The sequence below is a fragment of the Macaca thibetana genome, chromosome X (assembly GCF_024542745.1).
Source record: "Macaca thibetana thibetana isolate TM-01 chromosome X, ASM2454274v1, whole genome shotgun sequence".
Taxonomy (NCBI): Eukaryota; Metazoa; Chordata; class Mammalia; order Primates; family Cercopithecidae; genus Macaca; species Macaca thibetana.
Genome location: NC_065598.1, coordinates 36,231,890 through 36,255,030, shown reverse-complemented (window position 1 = coordinate 36,255,030; position 23,141 = coordinate 36,231,890). Strand labels below are relative to the sequence as shown.

At 34.1% G+C, this 23,141-nt stretch overlaps 1 protein-coding gene across 1 annotated transcript in view; it reads right to left on the bottom strand.

Annotated features, from left to right (window-relative positions):
- The window catches only part of CFAP47 (cilia and flagella associated protein 47), a 439,964-nt gene that overhangs the window by 18,073 nt on the left and 398,750 nt on the right, over positions 1 to 23,141 (bottom strand). The window contains exons 61-62 of the mRNA XM_050776518.1: positions 18,812 to 18,983; positions 13,285 to 13,446 (exon numbers count right to left, since the gene is read on the bottom strand). Coding sequence (XP_050632475.1) covers positions 13,285 to 13,446; positions 18,812 to 18,983 — 334 coding nt within the window. The remainder of the gene's footprint in view (positions 1 to 13,284; positions 13,447 to 18,811; positions 18,984 to 23,141) is intronic.

Here is a 23,141-nt window from a genome sequence, read left to right as displayed (position 1 = left end):
CCCTAAAGGTGAAAGTTTTTATTTACTGAAGCCAATTCATAAAGTCTGGAGAAGATAACTTCTTTAAATGAGCAAACTTCTTAGCAAGGCTAGAAAGATCACGAAGAATCAGGGAAATATTACACCATCAAAGAAACGAAATACTGCACTTTCAACAATGGATAGATCATTCAGATTAAACGTCAATAAACAAACATTGGATTTGAACTACACTTTAGATAAATGTACATAACAGCTATATGCAGAACATTCTATCCAACAGCAGCAGAATATACTATTCTTAAGGGCAACATAATATTTTTCAGGGTGGATCATATGTTAAGCAACAAAACAAGTCAACAAATTTTAGAACATTGAAATTATATCAAGTATCCTTACTGAGCACAGCAGTATGAAACTGAGAATCAATAACAGGAGAAATTTAGGAAAATTCACAAATATGTGGAAATTAACATGGACCTGAACAACCAATAGGTCAAATAGGAATCAAAAGGAATATTAGAAAATATCTTGTCCCCATAACCGCATGCGCTCTCCCCTCCTGTCCTCTTTCCGCCATCTTTCCACACTGCCACAATGGTGTGCATGAATGTCCTGGCTGATGCTCTCAAAAGTATCAACATGCCGAAAAGAGAGGCAAACACCAAGTTCTTATTAGGCCGGGCTCCAAAGTCATCATCTGGCTTCTCAGTGTGATGATGAAGTATGGTTACATTGGCAAATTTGAAATCACTGATGATAACAGAGCTGGGAAAATTGTTGTGAACCTCACAGGCAGGCTAAACAAGTGTGGAGTGATCAGCCCAGATTTGATGTGCAACTCAAAGGTCTAGAAAAACGGCAGAATAGTCTGATTCCATTCTGCCAGTTTGGTTTCATTATACTGACAACCTCAGCTGGGCATCATGGACCATGAAGAAGCAAGACGAAAACACACAGGAGTGAAAATCCTGGGATTCTTTTTCTAGAGATGTAATACATATTTACAAATAAAATGTCTCATGGGAAAGAATGAAAATGTATTGAGACAAATGGAATGAAAACACAACAAAACAAAACTTAATGGGATGCAGGAAAAGCAGTATTAAGAGGAAATCTTATAATGATAAATATCTACATTAAAAAAAGGAAGATCTCAAAATAAGCCACTTAAATTATACTCATATGAACTAGAAAAAGGACAAACTAAACCCAAAGTTAGCAGAAGGGAGAAAATAATAAAAAATAAGAGCAGAAATAAATAAAATAGAAAAGTCATAGAAATTTCACAAAACAAAGAGTGTTTTAAAAATACATTTTAAATTGACAAACCATGAGTGAGATTAAGATAAAAAGAGAGAATACTCCAATAAATCAAATAAGAAATAAAGGGGGAGACATTTCAATTGATTTCTCAGAAATACAAAGGAATATAATGATTATTATGAACAATTATCTGTAAGCAAATTGGAAAACTGAGAAGGAAATGTACATATTTCTAGAAACATACAACCTACCAAGATTGAACTAATAAGAAATAGAATACTTGAAGGGGCCAATTTTAAAAAAGATTGCAGCAGTAATTAAAAGCTTCCCAACAAAGAAAAGTCCAGTACCAGATGGCTTCATGGCTAAATTCTACTAAACATTCAAAGAAGATTTAATACCAGTCCTTACTAAACTCTTCCAAAAGATAAAATCTCATTTTATCAGACCAGGATCACCCTGATACCAAAGCCATACAAAGACAACAAGAGAAAAAAAAAACTACAGACCAATATATCTGATGAACATGGAAGCAAAAATCATCAATACAGTACTAGTAAACCATTTCTGTCAATACATGAAAAGGCTCTTCACCATAATCAAGTGGGACTTATGCTTGAGATGCATGTTTTGTTTAGCATATGCAAATCAATCAATGTGATATACCACATTAAAAGAATGCAAGCTAAAGCTACATGATCATCCCAATGGATGCTGAATAAGCATTTGGCAAAGTTCAACACCATTTCATGATAAACTCTCAACAAATTAAGTTTAGGAGGAAATTTCCTCTCCATGATAAAGGCCATTTATGAAAAACCTACTGCTAATATCATAATCAATGGAGAAAAACGGAAAGCTTTTCCTCTAAGGTCTGGTACAAGAAAATGCCCCCTCTTTGCATATCTATGTAACATACTAGAAATATCAGCAAGAGCAATGAAGCAAGTAAAAGAACTAAAAAGTACCCAAATCAGAAAGGAAGAAATACTATCATCTATCCCTATTTGCAGAGGGTGTGTTCCTATATGTAGAAAACTGTAGAGATTACACACGCACACACACACGCAAAAACCTGTTAAAACTAATACATAATCTCAGTAACACTGACATTGATGGATGAAAAATCAACATACAAAACCCAGTAGCATTTATATATGCTAATAACAAACTCTTCCAAGAAGAAATCAAGAAAGTAATCCAATTTATATAGCATTACAAAGAATAAAATTCTTAGAAATAAATTTAGCCAAGGAAATAAAAGATCTACATACTGAAAACTGTAAAATTTGATTTAAAATATTGACAAAAACACAAATGGGAAAATACCTTGTTTTCATGAGATTGAATAATTAACATTGCTAAAATGACCATACTAGCCAATGTGATCTATCAATTTAATGCTATCTATAAAAATTCTAGTGTTATATTTTAAATAAATAGTAACCTTTAAACACTTCAATTATCTAGAGCAATTTTGAGCAAAAAGAAAAGCTGGTAGCATGCCACTACCTGATATCAAAATATATTACAAACCTACAATAATTAAAATAGTATGTTACTGTCATAAAAACAGACATATAGGCCAGCAGAACAGAATAGAGAGCCAAGAAATAAACCTAAGCATATGCTGTCAAGTAATTTTTGACAAGGGCATCAAGAACACACAATTTTAAAAGGTTAGTGTCTTCAATAAGTGATGTTGGGAAACCTCAATATCTATACTGAAATAAATAAAATTAGACATTTATCATCTATATTTTGGTCAATGATGAACGGTACATACAATGGTTGTTCCACATGATTTTAATACTGTATGTTTACTGTAACTTTTCTGTGTTTAGGTATACAAATATTTATCATTGTGTTGCAGGTGCCTTCATTATTCAGCATACTAATATCCTGTGCAGGTTTGTAGCCTAGAAGCAATAGGCAATGCCATACAGCCTAGGTGTGCAGTAGGCTATACCATCTAGGTTTGTGTAAATGCACTCTATGATGTGTGCAAAATGATGGAATCACCTAAGGATGCATTTCTCAGAACATATCTTTGTTGTTAAGTGATGCATGACTGTACATACAAAAGAAGGAATCATAGTAAATGAATATATGCATATATGCACAAAATAGAATTGCTATACTATGTCAGAATATCACACAACACTCACAGAAATTTATCAATCAGCAAAAAATGTTGCCCTAAATTAGTTTCCCAAATATTTACCAAGATGTTCTAAATCCACAAAATTTTTAATGAGTATAAAGTCACATCAAGTTTTCTTTATATGCCATCATTTTTTAAAAGACAGTAGCTTTATTGTTATTGTTAGAAATAAATGGAGACTCAGCTGTGGTATAAAAGTGTTAATGAATTAGAGAGGGTTTGAACAATGTGCGCAGCATGATTCACTAAAGACTTCTTAAATTATATGTATTTAGGTGTGTCTTTATATATATACACACATATACACGCCTATATACATGCCTATATACACACACACACCCAGCCATACAATTAGTTTTCTTAATGAAAATGCTTATCTACAGAAGATTTTCACTTTATAACAAGATAATTTCTATGTAGCAAGATCCCAAGTGACTATTTCAAAATATGATTAGCTTATATTACTAGAAATCCATTTGTTTCTAATTCCTATACTCTACCAGAACTGAGTTGGACTTAGCGATAGCGGCCAAGAGATGGTGGATTTCTCATTTCCTAAGATGTACATTATAGTTTTTTGTGTATTTCATAATGCTCATTTATATAAAAATAATTTTTAAATGTTATCACAAAGGGCAGACATTAGTAAAAACTAGGATATTCAGAAAAATAAGGAATTCATATTTCTCAAAAGTTTTACTTATTGCTAATCACTTAAATGCACATAAAATATTTTAAGGATAACCTATTTTGATATTTTGAACTCTGTTATGTTTTTATACTGATTCTTCAGAACACTTTGTATTATTATGTTTAAAATTACCCCTTGATACACTAACGCTTTACATATTTAATTTAGGAAACGGAGTAGCTACCACCATAGGGTTTGTCATGCATCTTTGTCCTTCTTTCCTCTCCCTGTATGTCCAGCACACAAGAAAAATGTATAGTCACTAGGACAGGGGGTCATTCCTTTTCAGAACTTATTTCACTCTTGATTCCCTAAAGAAAAAGGAAATATTACTGGGTTCATGAGGAACCAGTCAAATCCTGAATATAATTAGGTCTGCCTGTTTTCCTATCCTATTTTTTCTATATATGCCCCTTCAGTTCCCTAGATCTTCAATATAACTTGAAATTTCTAATACCTACCTAGGTGTAGCCTCCCGAGGGCTGGTAAATAAGCTAGAAATACTCAGTAGCTTATTTACATCACTGAATCCTCTAAAAAAAAGTTTAAAACAGACTTAATGTAAGGAAGCACGTAGTTTCCATTTGCTGTAGAAAATAAACCCATGCAAAGACTTGGAACCAACCCAAATGTCCATCAATAATAGACTGGATAAAGAAAATGTGGCACATATACACCATGGAATACTACACAGCCATAAAAAAGGATGAGTTCATGTCCTTTGCAGGAACGTGGATGAAGCTGGAAACCATCATTCTTAGCAAAATATCACAAGGACAGAAAACAAAACACCTCATGTTCTCACTCATAAGTTGGAGGTGAACAATGAGAACACATGGATACAGGGAGGGGAACATCACACACTGGGGCCTGTTGGGGGGGTGGGGAACTGGGGGAGGGATAGCATTAGGAGAAATACCTAATGTAAATGACGAGTTGATGGGTGCAGCAAACCAACATGGCACATGTATATGTATGTAACAAATCTGCATGCTGTGCACATGTACCCTAGAACTTAAAGTATAATTTAAAAAAAGAAAATAAACCCATGCAGAGAAAGTAAATTCACCTTCTTCTGTAGCTTGGTTATGTTACCCATCATGATCTGATCTTTGCTACCCGAAGACTTGCAGCTGGTTGACAATACCCAGGAGGAATCTGGAGAAAATTTTTTGCCTTAGAAGAAGCTGAAAACACTCAAGTTAGCACACTCCACTGTGGCAAGCCTACACATTCTTTAACAATTTCCCCATAGAAAAGTGTGATCTATGTTTCCTTTCTTAAATCCAGGCCAATATAGTGACCCTTTTGTAACCAATAAAATGTGACTAGAGTGATTGTTGTTGAACTTGTGTGTGTAGGTCAGAAAATGCCATGTATCTTCTACCTGCTTCTCTCGGAATATGCTCTCTATGGAAAACCAATCACCATGTACAAATGCAACTATCCGGGGCCTCCATTAAAGAGCGACTACATGGAGACACTATCAGTCAACATCCAACATAAACATCTCCAGTTATAAAAGTAAACTAATTGATCATCCAGCTGTGTAAAACCTTCAGATGACTGTAGACATGGCCAACATGTGACTTCAACCACAGGAATGACCCTATGTTATTAAAAAGTATCTCAAATCTGCACATTAGAAGCACTTATGGGGGATAATTATTTGCTATTGAATCTTTTAAAAAATCACTCTCCAGCATCAATATTATAAAGGGTATATAATTATGTCCTTAGAACAAAAATAGAACAAAATCAAAATCTATACTTTAGAAAATACCCTATTGAGATTTTCAGATTTATCCCTAATTCTAAGTAGTTCATTCAATATAACAGGGCCATCAGGGTTCAATACAGAAGAGTCAGGGTTTGTTTGTTTTTTGATATTTTGAATGTGTTTTTCATACATAATTGTATATCATAGAATTTCTGACAACTGCATTTATCCACCAGAAAAATGTTTATTGCGATCTAATGAACTAAGTCTATTTTATATTTCTGTAGAAACTGCCCTTGAACTTAATGCTTGCAGAAATATATCAGAATAGAAGAAACAAACTACTTCCAGTTTTAAACCAAACATCTAACAGAATCTTAGTAACATTAATTAAAAATAAATCTGGACTAATCTGATTGCAATACCACATCAGCAAGATGGCTGACTAGAGTTGCCTGGCTCTCAATCCTCCACAATAAGGGACCAAAACCACAAACAACCGTATTTTGACTAAAGTGAATGAAGAAGTGCACTGAAGAGTACTGCGAAATCTCCGTGGAGCACAGAGACCCAGGATATCTCCATAGACAGGGGAGCAAGGCATCCTGCCTCTGCCACACTGTCTCCCACAGCAGAATCAGATCAGAGCCAGAATGGACTCTTCTAACGGAGAAAAAGTAAGCTGGAGACCTTTGGTCATCCCCATCAGCACCACAGACACCAGCAGTCATCCTTATAGAGAAGTCTCTCAGTCCTCATAGGCCCCAAGTCCAGCGTGGATAGTTGCCAGGATCCAACATGGCTGTATTCTCCCAGAGCAGGAACTTTCTTGACACCCCCAGCCCCACAACACAGGCTGTTATGGCATGGTGCCATCTTGAAACTAGACCCACATCTGGAGTATATTCTGTCCCGAGGGCCAGTAGCCATGAAATTCATCCATCCCTGAGGCTACACTTTGATTCCACTAATTTCATATGGGTGCCTACAGCACCAGTAACCCAGTTGCTCAGATCCTAAGCCCAAAGGAACAAGTGGGACCCTGACATCATTAAAAAGTGTGCAAAGGATCTGAATAGACACTTGTCAGAATAAGACTTACGAATGGCCAATGGGTATATTAGAAAATGCTCAACATCATTAATCGTCAGAGAAATGCAAATCAAAACCACAAGCTATCATCTCACTCTAGTTAGAATGGCTATTAGGAAAAAGAGAAAAAATAAATGCTGGTAAGGATGCAGAGAAAAGGGAACTCATACACTGTTTGTGGGAATGTAAATTAGTACAACCATTATGGAAAATGATATGGAGATTTCTCAGAAAAACTAAAACTATAACTACTTTATGATCCAGTAACCCTACTACTGGTTATTTATCCAACAGAAAGGAAACCAGTATATCAAATGGAGACCTGCACACCCATATTTACAGCAGAACTTTTCATAATAGCCAAGATAGGAAATCAACTTAAGTGTCCATCAATAGATGCATGGATAAAGAAAATGAGGCATATTTACACAATGGAGTACTATTCAGCCATAAAAATCATGAAGTCTTTTTATTTGCAGCAACATGGATGAAAACAGAGATCATTATGTTAATGAAATAAACCAGGCACAGGAAGACAAATATCATGTTCTCACTTATAGGTGAGCGCTAAAAATGTTGACCCCATGGAGATAGATAGTACAATGATAGCTACCAGATACAGAGATGGATGAGGAGGTTGGGTGAAGAGAGGTTAGTTAATGAGTACAAACATGCAGTTAAATAGAAATAATAAGTTCTAGTGTTAACTAGAACAGTAGAGTGACTATAGTTAACCATAATTTCTTGTTGTTTCAAAATAGCTAGAACAGAAGATTTCAAATGTTCCCAATACAAAGAAATGATAAACATTTGAGGTGATGGGTATCTTAAACACCGTGATTTTATCATTACACATTGTGTGCGTATATCATAATATGTACCCCATAAAGGTGTACAATTGTTAGGAGTCAATCAATAAATAACATGTGTAGCAAAAACAAACCTGAAAAACAAGATAAATCTACAATTATATACAGTGATATTGACACCTCTCTCTCATCAAATGTTAGAATTACTGAACAGAAAATTAGGGGGAAAAAACCAAGCAAACAAACAAACAAACAAAAAACCTTAAATAAAACCATCAACCAACACATGCTCTAATAGATATTTGTAGAACACTCCATCTACCTCTATTTTGTTGATTTATATTTTCATCCATAGGCCCCTGCCCAAGCAAATTACTTAGAAGCCCAAATGATTGAATTTATGCAGAGTATGTTTTCTGGCCATGATGAACTAATTAAAAATTAATAAGAGAAAGACAACAAAAATCCTCAAACACTCGTAAATTAAGCAACACTCTTCTAAATAATCCCTGTGTCAAAAAAGAAACAGCGAATGAAATAAAAATACTAAACAAATATGAAAAAACAACAGACTAAATTTGTGAAATGCAGCTAAAGCAGTATCCAGGAGGAAATTTGTAATACTAAATAATTACAATAGAAAAAAAGAAAAGGCCTCAAATCAACGATCTAAGCTCCCACTTCAGAAAACTAGAAAATTAAGATAAATCCAGAGTAACCAAAAGAAAGAAAACAAAAATGAGAGCAAAAATAAATTAAAAACGAAACAGAAAATGAGAGAAAACCAATGAAACAAAAGCTGATTTTTTAAAAAAAACTCAACAAAACTGACAAACTTCTAAAACGGCTGGCAGTGATTAAAGGGAAAAGTTGCAAATGATCAATTTCAGAAATAAGAGAGGAGATATCACGCAGACTCTGCAAGTCTCAACAGATAACTTAAGGAAATATACTGAACAACACTACATACACACATTTGACAATTTAGAATAAATAAAACAATTACTTGAAAAGTACAGGCTACCAAAACTCATCCAGTATGAAATAAATTATCTTACTAGGCATATAACTTAGAGTAATTAAATGCATCATTTTACAAAGTTTCTGAAAAAGAAATCTTCAGTACCAGATGATTTCAGTGGATAATTCTATGAAACACTTAAAAGATAATTATAACCAATTCTAAACATTATCTATCAGAAATAGAAGATGAGGGAACATTTCTAACTCATGTTTTTGAGAACAGCATTACTCAAATGGGAAAACCAGATACAGAGAATGCAATAATAATAATTAAAATAATTTTTAAATTTAATCAGTGTAACCAACCACTTGAACAAGCTATAGAAGAAAAATGGCATTATATTATCAATTGGCGCAGAAGAAGCATTTGACATAATTAAACACACATTCTTGGTAGGACTTTCAAAAAATTAGAAATAGGGGAATTAGGAATTGCGTTTCCCCAAATATATGTTGAAGTCCTAACTTCAGTGCCTATGAATACGACTTTATTTTAATATAGAGTCATATCACAGATGTAATCAAGCCAGGATGGGGTCATTATGAATTCTTAATGCAATATAACCAGTTTTATAAGAACAGGAAAAGAGATACAGACAGGGACACACAGGGGGAATGTCATGAGATGATGGAGGCAGGGATTGGAGTGATAAATGTACAAGCCGAAGAACCCTAAGGATTGCTGGCAACACCAGAAGCTAAGAGAAATGCATAGATCAGATTCTTCCCTAGAGCCTAGAGAGAAAGCATGACTCTGCTGACACCTTATTTTTTAATTTCTAGTCTCCAAAACTGTGAGAGGATACATTTTTGTTATTTTAAGCCACCTGGTTTGTGGTAGTTTGTTACAGCAGCCCTAGGAAACTAATACGGAGAGGAACAACTTCCTCCGCCTGATCAAAATTACCTTAAAAAATCGTATAGCTAACATCACATGTAATGGTGAAAGGCTGAATGCTTTCTACCTAAGTTTGGAAAAAAGGCAATGATGCCTACTCTTATCAGTCCTATTCAATATAGTACTAGAAGTCCTAGCCAGTGCAATGAGGCATAAAAGGAAAAGAAAGTTACAAAAAAAAAGTTAAAACAAAGAAATATAACTATCCCTTTGTGTGGAAGACATGATTGTCTATGTAGAAAATGCCAAAGAATCCAAAAGCAATGCTTATAGAATAAACAACTGTTCAGAAAATTCAGAAGATACAAAATATGCACACAGATATCAATAGCACTTCTATATGCTAGCAACAAACGTGGAGGCTGAAACTGAAAACACAATAGCATTTATAATCACTCTAAAAATGAAATGTCTAGGTGAAAATGTATCAAAACTTGTGCAGCATCTATAATCTGAAAATTATAAAACACCAATGAAAGAAATCAAAGAAAATCTAAGAAAACTGAGAGATCTACCATATGTGGTATGGTATGGTATAGTAAAATATATAGTAGTGTATATAACATAGTGAAAATGTCATATGTTGGCAGGTTGATCTATAAGTTTAATAAATTTCTTTCACAATAAAATAAGAATTTTATAGATGTAGATAAGCTTATTCTATAATTTATATACAGAGGTGATGGAAGTAGAATAGCTAAAATAATTTTTAAAGGAAATCAGAAAGTGAGAAGAATCACTGTACCTGAGTGTGGTGTTATTAGCAAAGGATAAAGGGAACAGAATAGAAAGCCCAAAACTGGACTGACACAAATATATCCAACTTGATTTTTGACAACGTTTCAAAATCAATCAATGGAGGAAAGATAGTCTTTTAAACAAATCTTGTTGGACATCATCAGGGAAAATGATGAACTCCCGACCTAAATCCCACACCATACGCAACAGTTAATTTAAAGTATATAATGGCTTTAAGATTGAAATGTAAAACTCTAAAATTTTTAAAAGAGAACATGGAAGAAAATCTTTGGGATTTAGTGCTAGGTGACAAGTTCTTAGGCATGACAATAGAAGCATGTTACAGAAAAGAAAAGACAACTTGCACTTCATCAAGATGTAAAACTCTTACACCATAAAAATCCTGTTTAGAGGGTGAAATATAGAGAATATACAAAGAACTTTTAAAAATTTAGCAGTAAAATTTAATTGTCCCATTATAAGATGATCGAAATAAATGAGTAGGTATTTCACCAAAGAGGAGACATGTATGGTGAGTAAGCACATAAAAAAGTGTTCAACATAAACTGCCATTAGGGAAATGCAGATCAAAACACAATGTGCTATTACTATACACCTGTTAAAATAGCTAAAATGAAATAATAATAAGAATAATAAATGCTGGTGAAGATGCACAGAAATTGGATCACTTATGCATTTTTGGTGGGAATGTATGGGCAAACTCACTCTGGAGGATAGTTTTGCATTTTCTTACAATACTAAACATTTTATGCTAAGTTCTTAGCAGATAAAATGTATGAGCTATTGATTGAAGGAGGATATGATTTAGTATAAAAAGGGGTTTGTTGCTGCCCTGTTCTGAATCCCGTTTCAAGAGAGCACAAAATACACTGGACAGCATTCTTTCACACTAAATAAGCTAAGAGCAGCTCATTTTCTCATATGGGACCTTAAGAGTTGAGCAATTGCACTAAGAATAGGTTCAGAGGACTTACAGATGCAAAGCAAGCCAGACTCAAGTTTCTAAGTAGGGTTTTAATTCTATAAAACACTCATCTAGGATATATACAAGCAGAGGTTTTTCTCTTGGTTTTAAAACATAGGAGACTTAATATCAAAAACATTTACTCTCCCAATACTAGGTTTTGGATAACTGATCAGGTTGATCAATGATATGAAAAAATATGTAATAACAATACCATTTATTGAATATTTAAAAGTTCTTGGCATTGTGTTGAGTAATTTATATACATTGCATTATTTGTTCTCATGGCAACATTACAGGTTGTATTTTATCTCCACTTTACAAATGAGGAAATGGAAGCTCGGAGGAGCAAAAATATATAGCTGAAAGTCCCACAGGTATTTAGTGGTTGAGCAAAAAATTATTTCTCACTCTGTTTGACTATAACACCAATTCTTTCACAAAAATGTCATATTTTCAAACTGTAAGAGAAATTCCAGGTCATATAGTCCAATATCCACCTGATATTAGTTTCTTCTACATTACAGGTACTTCTCTGACTTAACATTTAACACTCTCCAGCAAAGTGGAACATTCTGATCCCCAAAACTATCGCTAAATTTAACTGACTTTACCTCCTTAAAGTTTCTCCAATCTGTCTACTATCCCTCTCCACCTGCCCTGCAAAATGCTCAAGTAACCTTCAGACAACAGCATTAGCCAACTAACTAATCTACTTCCATTCACTCTTACCCTTTTTGCATTTGTTTTCTACACATTTCAGCTAAATGCTCTTTTTCAAATATATCACTCTGCTGATTTAATGACTTTTTAGTCTTCTTTGGATAAACAGCAAACATCTTGCCATAGCCTATAAGAACAGTAACTGTTAGGTGCTGGTTTGCTCAGATCTGTCCCAGTCTACCTTGTTGCCAAGCCTAATTATTAATTAGCCTCTTTCATTCTCAAAAGGTTCAAGTTTGGACAATGAATTTTGTGGTTATCCTATCTATAAAGCCTTGGAACACCTGGCACAAGTGATTATACATTTAACCGTTCACCACTCCTTTTGACCATAAAGCTGGACAATGGTTACAAACAACCATTTCAGCCCTCGAGAAATGGACCAAATATATACAAAGCTAATAGGTGCTTATTCATGAAAACCACTGAACTTCAGATAAGGATAGTGTAAAAAGTCACATGCAAAAGACAACATATTATGTAATTTCATTTATTTGAAATATCAGAAGGGGCAAAACCATAGAGACAAAGCAAATCAGTGGTTGACTGAGACTGGTAATGAGTATGGGAGCTGACTGCAAAAGGGTTTGAGGGAAATGTGGAGGGAAATGGAAAAGTTCTATATCTGGAATGTGGTTATGACTGCAAATCCTATAATTAAAAATTATTCAAATGTACATTTACAATGAATGAATTTTATGTATGTTGTACCTCAAAAAGCTGTAAAAGTATATTTTAACATGTGAGATTTTAGGTAAAAGTATTGTCATACTTCCTATGTTAGCACAAATATAACAAAGACAGTTATGATAGAAAGAAAATAAAACATAACATGGAATCAACATGGGTTTACCCAATTATTTCTGCCTAGTTAAACCATTTGATATGCTAACACAATTGACATTTGCAGAAAAACACTGAAACATCCTTTGAAAACAAATGGAAATATTAATAGTATCCTATATTTCAATTTTTATTTATTTACTTTTGTTTTTCTTTCTGGTCTTCACTTTGTATACCCTATTTTCCAGTTGTTAAATAAAAATTTATATAGTATATGAAACTTTGAGTCAGAGACCCAATGTTGCACTGGCTTAACCAGCAAAAGATGAACTATAGAATTTTCCATCTTAAATTTCATTCCAAAGTTCAGCACACTCACTAAAACAGCTACAAACTTTTGTTTAATATATTACCTTGTCTGACTTTTCAGCCTTAATTCAAAAACGGATTCCTTAAATAAACCAACTCCTTCAATGTCAATGACAGCATCCGTATCAGGCTCAGTAGCAATCAGCATTATGGGAAACTTCCAGATCCCTTCTGTTATGCACTGTATTTTCAGTGTTATGTGAGACCTTGAATATAAAAGGAGATTTTAAATGATACTACATGAAAACAAGAGCATAAATATAGCACACTAAACTAAGGTAAAAATGTAAGTAAACTCTGTGGTTTCAGTGAAAACACTAGGACATTTAATTCTTAAAAATAATGTAAATGACTTTTAATTACATTTCATAAATAATTTTTAGGTCATAGATTATATTATCATTCTCCCTTTGAAGTAATTATTTTTAGGGCATCTTATCTACCCTCTAGTTATTTTCTAAGAACCAATAACATATGCAGAATGAACTCCACAAATTTTCTGTAACCCGCATAGAATATCATAGTGCATAAGAAGGTAAGGGTGGATTTGGCAAAATGGACCCATGTTTTATACTAATAGATAATCCATTCGGGAATTTTTTTCAAAAATGAAACATTATGAGAAAGTATTTTCAACTCTTATTTCACAAAGAAAAAATACATTTTCTGTGAAAACATGCAAAGCCCATATAATGGACTTAAGTGGCAGTTTAAAAAAATTAAATTGCAATTGGTAAAGACCACATACACTTTGCAGAATAAGATAAAATTGAGTGGCAGCTGAATTAAGGGAGAAAGTTAGTAGAGATAGACTTTAGACTTTCAAAGCATTTGACTATGACAAAGAGTGGAGAGAGAGAGCAGCAGCCAGAGTTGATGAATGGTTATCTGTTTGCTTGTTTAGGGTAGAAATGACTCAAACATGTAACAGTGTGGTTTCAATATCATAAGTCACACTTCTTACTTAAAAGTGACAGAAAGAAGAGTTCTGGGAACTCTTATTCTTCTTAGGTAGGACTATATAATTACTCAGCCATTTTGTGAGCAACTGGATAGTATCTTACCAAATTTGTGTAAAGCAGTGTGGCAATTTCTCAAAGAGCTAAAAACAGAGCTACCATTGGACCCAGCAATCCCATTACTGGTATAAACCAAAGGGAATATAAATCATTCTATCATAAAGACACGTGTACTCGTGTGTTCATTGCAGCACTATTCACAGTAGCAAAGACATGGAATCAACTTAAATGCCTATCAAAGGAAGACTGGATAAAGAAAATGTGGTGCATATACACCATGAAATACTATGCATCCTTTTAAAAAAAAGAAATCTGTCTTTTTCAGACACATGGATGTAGATGGAGGCCATTATCCTTAGCAAACTAACATGGGAACAGAAAACCAGAAAACCAAATACCACATGTTCTTGCTTGTAAGTGGGAGCTAAATGATGAGAACACATGGACACAAAGAAGGGAACAATAGACACTGGGGCCTACCTGAGGGTGGAGGTTGGAAGGAGAAAGAGAAGCAGAAAAAATAACTATTGGGTACTAGTCTTCATACATAGGTGAAGAAATAATCTGTACAACAAACCCTCATGACATGAGTTTCCCTATATAACAAACCTGCACATGTACCCCTGAACCTAAAATAAAAGGTTTTAAAAAAGAAAAGAAAGCTTCACTCAATAAATTAGGAGTTCCACTATTGGTACTTTCCTCTGGAGAAATGCCTCTAAGATTTCAAGAAGTGATGTATGTAAGGATATTCATTACTGCATTGTTTATACTGTCAAAAAAATGGGAGTAAAATTTTAAAATGTTCTTTCAATAGGGTGGTGCTAAAATGAAGTGTGTTGCATAGAAACAATGGAATACGATGCAGCATAATTTAGTCAATGATGATTAATACGTAGTCTTAAACTTAACACATCCAAATATACATTTTAAACCTATCTTTCACATTCTCCTGTCTTTGTAAATGAAATTATATTCCTCTCTTCCCACTATTTCAAGACCATTATTTCAAGAACTGGTATCTCCACTTCTACTGTTACCATCTTAGAAGAAGATTTCTACAATTTAGAGCTATTGTTTTGTTTTGTTTTTTCTCATTGAACTCTGTATCTTCCGGTAAACCATTCCAAATTAATTTGGAACAAGGAATGGCAGAAGTAAATGAATATGTATATATATGCACAAAATATAATTGTTAAGTTACATCGGGTATCACTTAACACTTACAAATTTTGATGAATCATGTACACAAGTTGTCCTAAACTAGTTCCCCAAATATTTATTCTTCAATAATTTTCTATTGTTTCTAATATAAAAGACCAATGCATATTGTCATGATCCTTATGTGAACAAATCCCAGTAAAATTCCCCAAACTTATTTCCTCCTTTGCTCACTTCATTAGAGAAAGATTGGCCTTCTTACTCTTCATTGTTTATGCCAAATACTTCCTGTCTTATGACTTCTGCATTTATTTTTTTCTCTGGTTCAAGTGCTCTTTCCAACTTTTTTTTGTCTGTAAGGTCTTGGCTTAGACATTATTTCATGGTAGCCTAACTATCCACTTCATCTGATGTGCATCCTGTAAAGTTCTCTTTCTCCCCTTATTTATTTATTTTTATTTATTTATTTGGATAATCTGAAATTTGCTTTCTTGCTTATTCATTTATTTCTGTTATCTGTCACTCTCACTAGATGATACACTCCTAAAGTGCAGGGATTTTTTCTCTTTTGTAGATGTTAAATGATTTTTGATAAATTAATGTACAGATTCAAATGAACAATGCTGAATAATCCTATTCTGCAAATGACTTCTTTGAGTTAATGAGAAGTTGCTGAGTCAAATGTGGGACCCTTCAGGAGAAGACCACACAATGTCATGTATGACACAGTGAACCATTTTATGATCAATACTGTAGATTCATAACAATGCATATGTGTGATATTTCTTATTTTAAGTTGCCACCCACAAACTCTCAAGTAGAACTTTGTTTCTCATTCTGTTCAGCTCTTGAGCAGGTAAAAAGTTCTAGGAAAATGTCAAGCTAAGGTAATTAGTATTTCTGAAGATGCCATAAGACAAATGATATCTATTATTTCATTATTTAAAAAAGTGTTTCGACCTGTTAAATTAGGATCTTCAGACTGATTCATTACAGTCTTAACCATTATTCTCATATGTTTTTGTATTGGACCCTTGATTTTTATTGGAAAAAGGCCCATAGAAATAATTTTCCTGCATTTCTTTTGTAAAACCATCATTTAGCATATTGATTATTATTTTTATTATGCACAACACTGTACTCTGCGAAAAGATGAATGTCAAAATTACCTAGTATTCACTGTTGTGAAACATGGTACATTTTCTTTTTATCAAAACACAGAAATGTTCTTTCTAACTTTGCCCACAAAAAAGAGCAGAATTGAATTTAGTACTCATTTATTAATCTAGGTAAAGCATGGTATAATTATTTTCCTGTTATTTTCATAGCTCAATGCTATTGGTATAATTTTGATTTTTCTTATTTGTTTCTCTTGCATTGACATTTTGGTCAATGATGAACTGTACATACAATGGTTGTTCCATATGATTATAATACTGTATGTTTACTGTACCTTTTCTGTGTTTAGGTACACAAATATTTACCAATGTGTTACAGTTGCCTTCATTATTCAGTATAGTAACATCCTGTGCAGGTTTGTAGCCCAGAAGCAATAGGCTATACCATATAGCCTAGGCGTGCAGTAGGCTATACCATCTAGGTTTGTGTAAATGCACTCTACAATGATGGAATCACCTAAGGATACATTTCTCAGAACATATCTTTGCTGTTAAGTGATGCATGACTGTACGTACAAAAGAAGAAATCATAGTAAATGAATATATGCATATATACACAAAATAGAATTGCTATATCGGAACATCACATAACACTCACAGAAATTTATCAATCATCAAAAAATTTTGCCCTAAATTAGTTTCTCAAATATTCACCAAGATGTTCTAAATCCACAATATTTTCATGAGTATAAATTCACATTGGCTCTGCCCATTTTCACAAATAATAACATTGTTCTCTTTCTAGTGTTGCTGTAATTTCCATGTCATTATATTAATACATATGAAGCAAAATGTGCAAAAACATAGAAAACTGTGAAAAATGAAAGAAAATACAAACATAGAAAATGTCAATATATATGGTATACTTTCTTCTTGTAGCTTGATTTTATTGCTGCTTCCTGAAGATGACCCTGGTATCTTTTAGTTATCAAACTACATATTCATAGCCACTTTAGATGTATGACTACATCAAATACAAGGCTGAACTTTAGAAATTGACTCAGCAATCCCATTACTGGGTATATACCCAAAGAAAGATAGATCATTATATCAAAAAGCCACATGGACTCGTATGTTCATTGTCACATTATTCACAATAGCAAAGACATGGAATCAACCTAGGTGGCCATTAATGGTGGATTGAATAAATAAAATATGACATGTATACACTATGGAATAATATGCAGCCATAAAAAAGAATGAAACCATGTCCTTTGCATGCATCCATGTCCTCCTTCCATGGATGGGGCTGGAAGCCATAACCCTAAGGGAATTAAGGCAGGTATGGGAAACCAAATACTGTATGTTCTCACTTATAAGAAAGAGCTAAACATTGAGCACCTGTGGACATAAACGTGGGAACAACAGACACTGTAAACTACCAGTTGGAAAGGGGATAGGTTAAAAAGCTACCTATTAGGTACTATGCCCACTGCCTGAGTGCAATATACCCATGTAGAAAACCTATACATGTACTTCCTGTATCGAAAACAAAAGTTGAGAGAAGAAAAAAGAAATCATTAAAAACAAACAATATTTTCAATTGTTTTTTCATTGCCCAGCTGTACTTTGTGTATATCATGGTACTCATCAGTATCTCTGCATTTAGACACAAATAAAGACCTATTTCATAGTGAAATATCATATCGTGTTTGCAGATGCTGCGTAACAGGTGTCCAAAAAGCAAATATAATGACACTGGATGAAGTTTCCAGAGGACAGACATCTAAAGGCCACCCTTCGCACAGATTCACTTATATCTTACTAAGGAATATGTAATGTTATGTACTGAGTAGTAAAATGTAATGAAAGCAGTTGCAATGTAAAATACAGCTTAGGCATTTGCATCATTCGAACTGGTTCTGATAAACAACATCAAGAAATACTATGTTGCTATTGCACAATGCCAAGTCAGCTTTTTTTAAAAAAAGATTTTACAAAACAGACTATTCTCTTTCATTAATGTGATACACTAATGACCTTAGGGAAGTCATAATTCTTGAGGGATATCTTAGATTTTCAACCATTTAGACTACATTCTTCTCATGAGAATATTTTTTGTAGCTCGATGTAATCTAACCCAAAATATTTCTCTCAATAATATCAAATAAGTAATGCAATTCAAATATTGAGAAATAAAAAGAGAAATCAACATTAATACATTTAAAAGGGTAATAATATTGCTTAAATAAAAAAGAGGAAAGTAGATTTACCTTAATGGTTTCTTTGGTGTGAATACCAGATTGAAGATAAATGTTAACCTTTCAGCCGTAACATCATAAGATTTATCAATCAAATATACAGCTACACAGGATTCCAACTTAGACTTCATAGCTTCAGATTCAAATTGAATTTCATACTCAAATTCATGTATTTTAGGAATTTCTAGGAAAGTCAAGATTAAAATATATTTCAATTTAATTAAATATGCATAGATTTAATATCAATTACCTGTCAAGACTAACAATGCACAGGTATTTAGAGAAAGGGAGGGGGTATATATTATTTACCTTAGTGTCTATAAAGTCTAGTGCATTATCAGGCATATAATGATACTCAGGATATTTTTGTTAATAAGTTAATAAATAAATGAATGCATATAAAAATAAACATAGAAGACAATTCTCACCACTCTTAAATCTTTATAATTCCGGTCTATAAAACAAGAAAGGCCACATGGAAATTAATAATCATTAACTATCTAATGAAAATGATGACATTTGCTCTATCTAATAAATGTATTAAAAACCTATAGACTTAAAACTTACGAAAAAGTGGTTTAAAATTTGCTTTGAATTAAGTTTAAACAATATTGAAATAGCATTTCAAACTGTTAGATCAGGATTTTCAATTTCTGGTATATTTTGATTAAGAAAACTGTTTCTCATGTTTCAGTGTTGGAGTATACAGACAATATGATGAACAAATATTTTCTTAATGAGTAGGTTACCAAAGAAAAGTAATAGTAGTTTTTTGAACACTGCACATGAAAAATATCTTAAATCCAGAACTAGCATGTAGATGAGAGGTACAAACATGTATTAAACTTACTCTCCAGTTATATGTGAGGAGCCCAACTCACAAATCAAAAAGTTTGTTGCATATGGAACTTGGAAGAGAGGTCAGAGAATCATGAATTGACCAGATCTACAGTTGTGCTAATCCAGAATCCAACCCTCTCGGCCCACTGATGAGACATCCCCTTAGCCCAGGAGTTCTTAAACAGGGGAAGGGAATAGTAAAGGGAGAAGCCAACTCTGTCATATATCCTTGCACTAGGCCTGCCCTCATGGACCCTAGTTCCAGGCCTGTCCTTGTAGACACAGGCACCAGATGTGTCCCCAGTCATGGCCCCAGATCTGCCTACAGACCCAGGCACCAGGCCTACACCAACACACATTATAATTAAATTGTTGAAAGTCAAAGACAGGTTACTCTGGGCCACTCTGCTTATGGGATGCCCCTTCTCTGTCTATGGAGCAGTCAAAAAGGGTCGAAGACAAAAATAGAACTTTGAAAACAGCAGGAGAAAACTGACTCATCACATACAAGGAAACTATTATTACACTATCAGTGGATTTCTCAACAGAAACATCGCAGGACAGGAAACAGTGAAATGACACATTCAAAGTGCTAAAAGAAAAAAAAGGCCAACCAAGAATACTACACTTGACAAATCTGTCCTTTAAAACAAAGAGATATTGGGAGGCCAAGGAGGGCAGATCACAAGGTCAGGAGATCGAGACCATCCTGGCTCACATAGTGAAACCCTGTCTCTACTGGAAAAAAAAAAAAAAAAAAAAAAAAAAAAAAAGAAAGCTGGGCGTGGTCACAGGCACCTGTAGTTCCAGCTACTCCAGAGGTTGAGGCAGGAGAATGGCTTGAACCCGGGAGGCGGAGTTTGCAGTGAGCCGAGATTGTGCCACTAAACTCCAGCCTGGGCGACAGAGCGAGACTCCGTCTCAAAAAATAAAAATAAAAATAAAAATTAAAAGAGATAAAAACCCTCAGATGAACAAAAGCTGAAGGAGTTTGTCATTTTACTAGACCTGACTTATAAAATGTACTAATAGGGAGTTTCTCAAGCTGAAATGAAAGGGTGTTCAAAAGCAACATAAAAATATATAAAAGTATAAATCTTACTGGCAAAGGTAAATATATATACAAATGCAGAATAATGTAATACTGTAATAGTGGTGCACAAATAACTTTTAACCCTAGTATAAATGTTAAAAGAAAAGTATTTAGAATAACTATAGCCACAAAAAAATTAGTTAATGAATATACAATAAAAAATGGCTTTTCATATCCATAATATAAAGTGTGTTTAGGGGGAGTAAAAGCGTTTTTGTATGTGATTGAACTTCTTATCAGCTGAAAATAGACTTTTCTATATTATGATATAAAATAGTTATAATGCTTGCCTTCTCAAAGCACCTCTATTGTCAGTTGTCTCCCCTTCTGTACATATTTTCATGAACTGCTGATGAAGACCTATACATTTTTACCTCAGGGAAACTTTCTAGCTATGGCTAAATTCATGAAAAAGGGGCAAATAATTTTGTTTCCACAGCCAACACCTAAACATACATTAAAAACATAATGTTTTTCTTATCATTATTTCTATTTTCATTTCTTTATTCATTCAGCAAATATTAACGAAAGGTTTTCATTGAGATGAGACATCCAATTCTTGTCCTCATGGAGCTGATGGTCAAGAGGAAGAAACTGACAATAACTGTTAATGCTACAACTAGTTTTTAAATTACTACTGTGATAACTGCTACCATGGAGAAGTAGAGGATCCCATGAGAGCATAGGTCCTGGGAACATCACTGCTAAGGACTCCAGAGGAAGAGACCAACACACCAAACTGAAGGATGAGTCAAGGTTAGCTGGATGTAGAGAGGGGGAAACTCCTTCTACTCATCAAAACAGCCTTCAGGAATTACTCAGACTGCAGGAATTGTTCATGGTGAAAACCAGCTGGGCCCATTTGAGAAAGAACTTATGAGGGCAGAGCAGAGAGGGTGAGAGGAGTTTACCAAGCAACGAAGTAGGAAAAGTAGAAAAAAGCGAGACAATGCAGGGTGTGGTGAAGATGTGGGACTTCTAAGAATAACGGGAAACAACTAGACTACTAGTGATTAGCATCGAGTTTCAGACTCTATTCAAGATTAATACTAAGGAAAAGAACCCAAGCAGTCTGACTTAAGACTTTACAACTCAGTATAGCAGGCTTGTCATAAGGCACAATTGCTGAAGAAGCACCATTAGCACCATTAGCATCACTGTCTGGAAGTGTGCAGGACATAATTTGTGAATAGGAATGTGGTGGCTCTCAGAGCAGAGCCCTAGGGCACTCAAAAAGTTAGGTCAGAAAAGAAAACAACAGAAATCAAGAAGGGGCAACCAGTGTGATAATAAATTAATAAGGTTAGTCATGAAAGTCAAGAGCAGAAAGCACTTCAACTTGATCAACTGGTAAATGCTGGTGACATGTGGAATATAAATATGACTGCTGTATTAGACACACTGGATAAGGTTGGCAGTCTTTTCAAGAGCAATCCTGTTACAGTAAGCAGGACAGAAGACTGAATGAAGTAAGTTGATCAGAAAAAAAGAAGTGAAGAGAAACAGAGCAAAGAATCAAGGACAGGAGGTCAATATGAGGTCACAGGAGGAACAATGACAGGTTTCTCAGGAGCTGTTTGTGATTACAGGCCAAACCAAACCTGACATGGGAGTTTACAAACAACAGGCAAATACGATACAGGAAGATGACTGGCCTGGGATGAAATGAGACACATATGAGACATAAATCAGAACATCACACACAAAAAAGACAACAGATGAATCAAAGAAAAACAGTCTTGAGCTATAGAACAATTGGGAAATAAAATGAAGGGGCATGACTAAAACTACTTTCAGATAGAAAGCACCGAGAAAGTCACTGAACTAATCCACAGAGAATTACAAAGAATGCATGGACCAGGAGGTACTTAAGAAGAAGAAATAGACTTATAGGAGAAATCTTGCTCACAGAGTAATTTGTAATCTTATAGAAGTGACATTGCAAAACACAGTCTAAAAATCCAAGAATAGTAATATTTCAATAGGACAATACCAATTGATTTAAATAGTACAGGTGCATAGATTTATCATCTTGAATGAATATTTTTGAAAACCTTGACAACAGAGTATGTGTTTTGCTAATTTTGATATCTCTGGAGCTGAATATAATATCTGGCAGAAAAGATGCTTGCTGGATTGTTGCTGAATGATAAAGATATGAAAGCAATCAATCCCAGTTTACTTAAAGGTATGTGTGATGAATAAGGATGAAGAGAGCACAGTGGTCCTTGTATTTTCATTAAATGAAGCTTGATAGTTTTACGTGACTCAGAGAAATTCTATGATGAAGATAATGGGAAGGGAATATTGGGAATTCTTATCTCCTACTTATCAGGTTTACATAAAGAGGCCTATTCATTCTCAAGAAGGGAAAAAGTACAAGAGAAAAATATCTCAGCCTCAATCTGC